Source organism: Notothenia coriiceps, unplaced genomic scaffold, assembly GCF_000735185.1.
Source record: "Notothenia coriiceps isolate Sejong01 unplaced genomic scaffold, NC01 NC01_scaffold00025505, whole genome shotgun sequence".
Taxonomy (NCBI): Eukaryota; Metazoa; Chordata; class Actinopteri; order Perciformes; family Nototheniidae; genus Notothenia; species Notothenia coriiceps.
In genome coordinates this window covers 1-8,946 of record NW_011358206.1, presented here as the reverse complement: position 1 = coordinate 8,946, position 8,946 = coordinate 1, and the positions used below count along the sequence as shown (strand labels likewise).

The window sequence follows — 8,946 nt, the reverse complement described above, 5'->3', positions numbered from 1 at the left end:
ATGTATGGTATGGGTTTTAGTATCCCAACAATTCTGTATCTTACGTAAGTGTATCTGATTATTGCAACACAGCAGCTGCAAGAGAACTATCGATTTGTAGCCGTGTGATTCCATGGATTGTTTATTTTGTTATAACAAAGGTCAAATGTTTCTCAGCAGAAAGTTAACCATCAGTTCAGCAGTTGATATGGGAGCACCAACAACTGAAGTTCAGGAAAGAGCCAACACAAAATACTTCTCCGCTCATGTCTTCTGCTTTAATTCCCCACAGCTTCCAATACATAGTTTAAAAAGTTGTTTAGAATGAGTATGATGCTTTAAACCAAAGTGTTAATTACTGAAAACCCTGTTTAACATTCAATCATGTGATTCTTTTTAAAACAAACAGTTATCAGAATCAGAATCAGAATATAATTATCATACCAGTATATGCACTTGGCTACCAAAACATGAATAGAGTGTGGTTAAAGTATGTGTGTGATGCCATGTCAATAACAACAGAGTGAAAAGTGTCAGGACAAATGTAATTTCCCCTTGTGGATTTATAAAGTATTTCTTAAATATTTAGTCTTAATCCTAAACAATTGAAAACTGTTAGCTAAGGAAAGGTAGGGACAGCTTGTGTTCAAATATTCAAAAAGGACAAGGAGAAAAATGAGGCATCACAATACTGCAGATAGCTGCATGTCCAAAGAAAGTTGTCATTGAACAAAAAGTAAATAAATAATTAAATTACGATGGTTTGTGTAGTTATAGTACTCAGATCCTTGACTTACTGTGATTAAAAGTATCAAACATCAATACAAAGACACTTTTTTTAATGAGTAATATGAGCAATTATTTCCTGTGTTCAAAATCCTACTTAAGTAAAAGTACAGGAGTCTTCATAAAGTCATATGCTGTCTTGTACCTTGGTGGTACTGCAGAATATGTGTTGTGTTTCTTCTTGAAGCTCTTTTTATATCCAAATATTCTATGTACATAAATGTTTTTTTCTGTCTTTGTGAAGAAGTTTGGTCCAAAACCTGTTTGTTTTTCTGTGCTGTATGAAAACATAAAAAGGGGAAACTAACATCTGGACCACAGGAAGAGTAGCTTTTGTCGAGACCAAAAGCTAATGGGGATCCTTAATAAACATAAACATCACCCTTTTCAAAGTTAGATCTAAACACCAGAGCTAGAGATGCTATGAGATGCAAGACAACAGAAATGTGACTGGCTATGATATTGTGATACAATCATGGCGTATCTGCCCCTGAGGTGTGAAAGCATTTAAAGACAATGGTGACCTGATACAGTATCTACTACAGCTGTTGAATGTGTTTGAATGGACTTCTAACAACTCAGTTTGATTATTTATCATTATTAACTTCTAGATGATGACCACTGTGTTATCCAATCTTGTTTGTAGTGCGTTATTGAACAGGGAATGGGGGCCAAGATTGTATCAAGGGACTTTAAGCCCCCTCACTGTCCCTGTTGATCCAAAGTGGCGGGACTGCAGGGCCCATTATCTAACAAACACGATAAGCTCCACTGTGCAAGTCACCACAGTAGCTGATTGGTTGGGATATATATCAACCGATGCAGGATCCAAGATATGACCATGCGTTTAAGGTAAGGGTTCAATGGTTATGTTTACCTGATATGACACAAGGGGCAGTGGTTTTGTGTTTGTGGGAGTGAGGGTGTTCTTACATTGAACAGTAGCAGGATATAAAAGACCTCCTCTCATCTTTCCCACTAACCTGTGCGTGTTTTTTGACCAGGCCTTTAACCATGAAGCACTGTGTGTTGTTGTCGCTGCTGTTGGCGTTGGGATGCGTCCGCGCTGCACCAGTGGAGACTGTTGGCATCGAGGAAGGATCGTGTGAAGACGCATCTGCGAAGGGGGCTGCAGGACTCGCCATCACTAAAATCAACCAGGACCGGCAGGAGGGCTACATCTTCGCTCTGCACCGCCTGTCCAACGTGCATATGAGCAAACATGTGAGTCCATATGAAGATATAATAAGTGAGGTTAACAGAAGGTTATATTATTATTATATTTGTTATATTATATTATCATGGGCAAAATCCATCAACATCATCTACATTTCTTAGATGTAATGTAGAGACACAATCAGAAGCAACCTCTCTACATTTGGTTTTATACCAAAACAAGGCAACTCATTAACATGTACATGTTGTTGTACATGATATGGATGATGTTTTGTTTGTACAAGTTGGTGTTCCATAATTGGAATCCACGAAAAAACACGAAAGTGCTTTGATGTCAAAAATATTTGAAATGTAATAATCTAGATTTTCTTCTTAATATTTATTTTCAAATATATGAAAATGTGACATTAATATATATTATATCTATATAAATGTTAAATGTAGTTTTAACTTAGAAATGAATACTTTAAATAAGGTTGCAATCATGTCGGATGGCAATGGTAAATAGAGTGTCTGTCTACAATTAAGTTGACAATTAAATAATGAATATAACCTGAAAAAAAGAAGGTCTTTATCTCAAACTGTCTTCAAACATGTGCTAAGAGATTGCTTATTATAATTGCAAATAAAGGAAATGCTGAGGCAAGAAAAAGTCAAAAGAGATGATTAAAAGAAAATGACTACATGGGATATTTCTTTTGAAAAACAATCAATCAGTCTGCCGGAGCTCATCTGTATGGTCCCATAAATCTGATAACCTCTAGCACTTAACAAAAGACTCAGATGATAAGAATCTGTAATTTTCCTTATGTATTTATATTCATTATGAATAAGTTATGAGAGCAATTACATTTCAGACATCAGACATTTAAGCCAGAGATAAATGATGTGTCTGCTGTGTAGTAGCAGACAGATTGATTGTGTTAAAGACATCAGGTGATACCAAAGTTATTGGATGGATACATTTGTCATGTAAGCATCGGTACCTGATAAGAACAACTTTTTTTAGGGTCTTCATTTATCACCAGCCACGTGTACTATCACACAATAACCCAACCTTCTAACCACTGGAAGATCATTTGCATAATGACGTTCTGATAATGAGTTCTGTGTGTGTCTGTGTGTGTGTTACAGGGAGAGACCGGCGTGGTTTTCTACCTGACTCTGGATGTTGTGGAGACCAACTGCAGTGTTCTGAGCAGGAGCGATTGGAAGTCCTGTGAGGCTCGCCCCGACGAGGACACACCGGTCAGAAAACACTCGTTGACGCACACACTTTTACATGCACACCCCTCTCTAAACAGTGACAGTGTTGAAAGAAGTAATCTGATCCTTTACGTACAAACACTATGGTCTTAAAATTCTCAAATGCAAGCAAATGTCGTGATTACAAAATGTAACTTTAGTACAGGTACAAAAATATATTCAGAGTACAAAAAGTAAAAGTACTCATTCTGCACAATGGCCCATTTCAGAATGATATAAAGTACAGAAAAAGTATCAGCTAAATGTAGTTAAAGTATCAAAGTAAAGCACTCATTAGGCAGAATGTATCTTTTCACTGTATTATATTATTTGTATTTTACATATAAAAGCATTTTTAGTGTTGCTGTTGGTTCATGTGGACCAAATTAGATACTGTGTACATTAAAAGTACAGTATTTATTTATTATACCGCATCAGCTTATACAGTACGTGTTAATATGTCCACAGTAACTGTGAGTGTTAAAATAAATGTAATGGAGTAAAAAGTATGATATTCACCTCTAAAATTAGGTGGAGTAAAAGTATTAAGTAGAAATAAATGGAAATACTTAGGTAAATTGCAAATATGTGAAAAAAGTACTTAAGTACAATACTTGAGCACATGTACTTATTTACTTTCCACCACTGAAAAGGGATAACACAAAATTCCACATTTATGCAAGTTGTGTGTACTGTCCAGCCTTGTTTTATCAGTGTTTTGTTACGTCAAGACTCACATTATACTTTCCTGCTGCTCCATAAAAAGTAGTTATTATATTATGAACCTTAAATGACTATAATACAAAAAAATCTCAATATGAGTCGAGTCTATTTAATGTTTCCAGTATAATCAATTATTGTTGTATTGGTCTCTGCAGGTGTATGGACAATGCAAGGTTGTCATCTTCATCAGCAAGGTGCACAGGGTGGTGCGCCTCTACAAATACCAGTGTGTCGTTAGACCAGGTAAATATTTTTTACAACCGTTAAGTTCTACTTTATTTAATTGAATCTTATTAAGTTTGCCAGATTTCTAAGCAGAAGTGAACCTATAAGCCTCAAAATGTGGTAAAATGAGCCTGATATTTTGTTCAGTGCAAAACAGTCTTTTGACATTTCGTGATTTTTCTCTCTGCTCAGTTCCTTCAGCTCGCGTGGCAGAGCTATGTCCTGACTGTCCTACTCCTACGGACATGGAACATGCTGAGATTAAGAAGACTGTGTCTCTTTCACTGGAGAAGTTCAACAACATGAGCGGGCTGTCCAATCGCTTCGCTCTGCTCAAAATCAACCGCGCTAAAGCCGGGGTACGTTTAAGACGAGGCCAAACTTCCTATGTTGTAATGTTCAAAAAGTTGAATAATGCATGCATGATCCAAAATGTAATGGGTCCTTCCTTGGTTTATGAATCCTACTGAGAAACAGACATTATCTCCTTTGGGGAGGGTAAAAGCATAATCCTGTTGACACCTTGGATTTATGTCACCAATTGATTCAAATTTCCATTATTAAATTATCCTCTAATCATCCAGAGTATCAAGGTTTCCAGAATCTGACTACATACACTAATTCCCTCTCTATCCCCATGACCGACCGCCGCTTTGAACAATCATCTTATTGTAATGCATTCACTTGCGAGTTGACCAACTTCTTTTGTTATGTGTGTGTTTGTCACCAGATGGCCATGTCGATGTATTACAATGCAGACTACACCATCCAGGAGACCACCTGCCCCAGGAGCTCTGCAGCATCTGATGACTGCCCCTTCATGGATTGCGAGTTCGCTGTGAGTCATGAAAACATTTATTTTTCAACACTATATCTTAGTTATATGGATTGTTTATTTCATTTGTTTTGTTTTAAATTAAAATAAAGTTTTCATTTTGGAATTCCTGTAATAAATCAGGATTCATTTGAAAGATTTTAAATGCTCCAGTATGAATTCTGCTTTTTTCATGTAAATCTCTGGATCAGTACCTTTTGTGCAACAACTTCTCTTTTAAAGTATTACAATTCTCTAACTTATTTATCTTGGTATTCTCCCCTCAGCACAAAGGACACTGTAAGGCCAGCCTCTTTTATTCTCCCACTGGGGAAGCTTTGCCAAGTGAAGATTGTGAGATCTATGAGCCAGAGGTAAGATTAAGCCAGGACCAAATACAAAGTGTCACATTGATTTCATTTTATAAAGTCTTTCTGTAGCAAAAGGAAAATGCACGCATGGATTATTTGATTTAAAGGGGACCTATTATGCTCATTTTCAGGTTTATATTCTTATTTAATGTTTACAAGGGTCTTTATTTCTATATCTGTCTGAAACTAGAGCCCAGTCTGCTCTGATTGGTACACTGGGCAGCGCTGTTATGATGGGTCAATTGCTTACCTTCTAGCCTATCATGTCCAATGTGTTGGAGCACTAGCCAGCAGTAGCATGAAATTTATTACGACTGATTTTCATAGTTTTGGCATTCAATTATATAATAACATCATATTATTTAAAATTATGACTATAACAATTATCTAGTGATAACAATGATATCATATGGACACAATGACTTAACCTACACAAATAAGATGCAAGTTGTACTGAAATGCCAATTCTGCTTCACAATTTGAATCAAAATACAGCTCTGAATTCGCATTATGAACTTAATGTTTGGTCTTTAGAAGACATAGTTGAAGAAAATTCCGATAAAATGTGAAAAATACAGCAAAAAAACTGTATGTACTGTACAATATATGAATATAGCTTAAATTTCACAAATTTATTTACCACTTTTTCTATGTCCCCAACATTACTCATTTTATCTTTTACGTGTTCTCAAGGCTGCTGACAGAGAGAAGAAACACCATGAGCTGGGCGGAGAGACCGACCACAGCCACACAGACAAACATCCACACAGCCACGACCATGACCACGCCGTCGACGACGCACACACACACGAGCACGCTCACGACCACACCAAGAGCCACGACAATCACGACAAAACCAAGCAGCACGCAGATAACAGCGACCACCACCACACGCACGACCACGAACACGACCACGGCGGCCACAGGCACGCTCACGCCCACTCCCACGACCACGGGCATGGCCACGATCACGTGCACACTCACCACAGCAAGGCGCACAACCATAGCGACGATGTGCCCAACCAGCACCACAACTACAAGCACGCCGACAGCGAGCACACCCACGAGCACGACCACGAGGTGGCTCTGGATCACGACCACAAGCACGCCCACCTGCACGAGCATGAGCACCACCACCATCACCACGAACATGAGCACGAGAATGCATCCCACGACCACCCAGAGGGCATGGTGAAGATGATTCCCGCAGTGGACCAGCCCATGACCCTGCCTATTTTCCCCGAAGTCCCCCCTGGTGAGGTGGGAGTCACCCTGAACCTCAAGCCCGACCCCCAGATCCCCGAACAATCAGAGCCCACCATCGAGGCCTACCCCACCGCATTCTCGGCTCAGTGCGTACCTGCAGCAGCTGGAACAACCCTGGCGGAGAAACTCTTCGCTGAGGACCCCCAGTTCAAAAGATCCGCATAAGTCGGCCCTTGGGACTCACAATGGAACTGAAAAAAAAATCACACAAAGACATGGATTGAAGAGAAGACAGAAAAACATTTTACACAATTGCTTCAGACACGCCATGACTGCTTACTATAGCTTCTTTGGGCGACATGATGGTTTGATAAAAGCACATTACATGTAACATTTCCTGTCTCTCTTTTGTTCAACCATCTGATAAATGGCAAGAGGATAAAAAAACACTACGTTCATGTTAAAACACAATGTTCCCCCCGTTTTTGTGGGAAATGGTCATCAATAATAAAGTCAGCAAACTGGTAATTTCCTGTTTACAATCCTTGAAGATGACAAAATTGTTGAAACTGACCACACCATGGCAACATTTACATAGGGGAACCATCAACGTTATTGATCTTCATAATGAGTCGCTGTTTAACCAAACCGGTAAACATGACATTTGACTGATATCAGTGTTTGGCTGCACAACATAATAAATGCTTCCACAAATAACCATCTAGTGTTTGTTTTTTGTATTGTTTAAGACCAAGTTAATCCATGTTGTGATGACTCCCAGCATTGCTGTGTTTCCTGTCACTGATCTCTCACTGTCAATGGCTTCAAACGAAACAGCATGAAATAATCCTAAAATGTTTTTGGCCATGTTACTAACTGCCCATGGTGGCTATTTGTTAATTTGCTAAAATGTACTGAATTATAACAAAACAAGTGAAAATAGGGCTGCCGTATAGTTCACGTGCTGGCGGCCTATTTACTGGAGTTTGGTCCCCGTGCGGAGGACTGAGGTTTGAATCTGGCCTGGGACAATTTTCCTCATGACATCCCCTACAGTATGTCTCGCCCTTTCAACTCTTTCTCTTCAATAAAGGCACGAGTGGCCTGAAGAAAAAAATGCATGAAAATATATTTTTTAGGAGGCATTCTGATAATAACCAATTATATGTGTGACTTAAATCATGTATGGCACATATTTAGAACTGTTAACAGTGATATTTTGTTTAACGTATGAGATAAAGTTTGAATTGTCAGTCTGAACTAAGTTGAGCTGAAGCACAACATTTATAAGAACAAGCAAAAATAGATAAGAAGTGATAAAGTGCAGACCTTCACAGTCAATAGTGCTCTTTTTTTAAATGTCTAAATACTGTTACACTGCATTTTGTATGTCATTGGTTTCAGACAAAAATATGAAATATATATGCATCTTTAAAAATGAGGGCTGTATACATGGAATAGGCTATTTGGAGGATGTTGATCAACCATTATATGAAAATTGTCTAAAATATTAAGGAATTCCAAAAAGATCATACATATTGGGTGCAGACTGGATGCTAAAGTCCTATAGGCCTATGAGATCCTGCTAGTAGAAAAACACAACATCAGAGACATAAATATTTGTTAACTTTTTGTAGCTTTCACAAAACACATTACGTAAAACGGTAAACTAAACTCAGTCACTCTGTGTACATTATCTGCAGACATGTACGTAGGCCTACTGCCTAAATCAGCTTTGCACAATCTGCAAACAGCTCTTATCAGTGTTGTCTAGACCTTAAACACAACCCACGCTTAACAAATAACAAATTTTGTAATTCCCAGTTACGGCTCCGACCCACGGCGGCGTGCGTTGTCGCTTGCCGGCGGGGGGGGCTGAAACTCGACCAACAACCAATCACATGAATCTCCCGCCCCAGACACACAAGCACGCGGTTTGATTGGCTAGAACTTGTACTGGCATATGATTCGATTGGCTGACGCCTCCGTCGAGGCGGCAAAAGTAGAACATTGCTCTACTTTTGCAGCGAGCACCGCGAGAGAAGCTACGCTTTGCTCCCACAATGCAGTTCGGTGAATCGTGACGTCACCCCATTCAAAGTGAATGGGCAGAAGCGTTGAAGCGGCCAAGCACGCCGCCGTGTGTAGGGAACGTTAAAGGTGCGGTAGGTAATTTTGGAGAAACCAGCTGGAGTGTGCTAGAATTTGAAAATACACAGCCGGAAAAAATCTACCACTTCCTTACAGAGCCCCTCCTCCAACACACACGAAGGCCCACATGACCAATGAGGGCACGACATAAGTTTGAGCACAGATGGAAGGCTGAAAGGCAGGTAGGCCACCCAGTTATTTTAGCCGGGCCGGCTCAGATGATTGGTCGTGCTTTTTACAGTACCACGGCTTCCACAGATGACATTAGGC

At 39.3% G+C, this 8,946-nt stretch overlaps 1 protein-coding gene across 1 annotated transcript; it reads left to right on the top strand.

Moving 5' to 3' along the window:
• The first annotated feature begins 1,766 nt into the window (after positions 1 to 1,766).
• fetub (fetuin B) lies at positions 1,767 to 7,236 on the top strand. The gene is made up of 7 exons (XM_010783619.1): positions 1,767 to 1,989; positions 3,076 to 3,189; positions 4,065 to 4,152; positions 4,327 to 4,493; positions 4,865 to 4,972; positions 5,236 to 5,322; positions 6,013 to 7,236. The coding sequence occupies exons 1-7, from the start codon at positions 1,780 to 1,782 to the stop codon at positions 6,748 to 6,750; spliced, it is 1,512 nt and encodes a 503-aa protein (XP_010781921.1). The 5' UTR covers positions 1,767 to 1,779; the 3' UTR covers positions 6,751 to 7,236.
• The last annotated feature ends 1,710 nt before the right edge of the window (positions 7,237 to 8,946 follow it).

What these genes read in the sequence shown, in the direction of transcription:
- fetub (XM_010783619.1), top strand. Translation starts at nt 1,780, where the DNA reads ATGAAGCACTGTGTGTTGTTGTCGCTGCTGTTGGCGTTGGGATGCGTC. An exon ending in CCAGTGTGTCGTTAGACCAG is followed by an intron (nt 4,153 to 4,326) that starts GTAAATATTTTT and finishes CTCTCTGCTCAG; the next exon opens with TTCCTTCAGCTCGCGTGGCA. An exon ending in GTGAGATCTATGAGCCAGAG is followed by an intron (nt 5,323 to 6,012) that starts GTAAGATTAAGC and finishes CGTGTTCTCAAG; the next exon opens with GCTGCTGACAGAGAGAAGAA.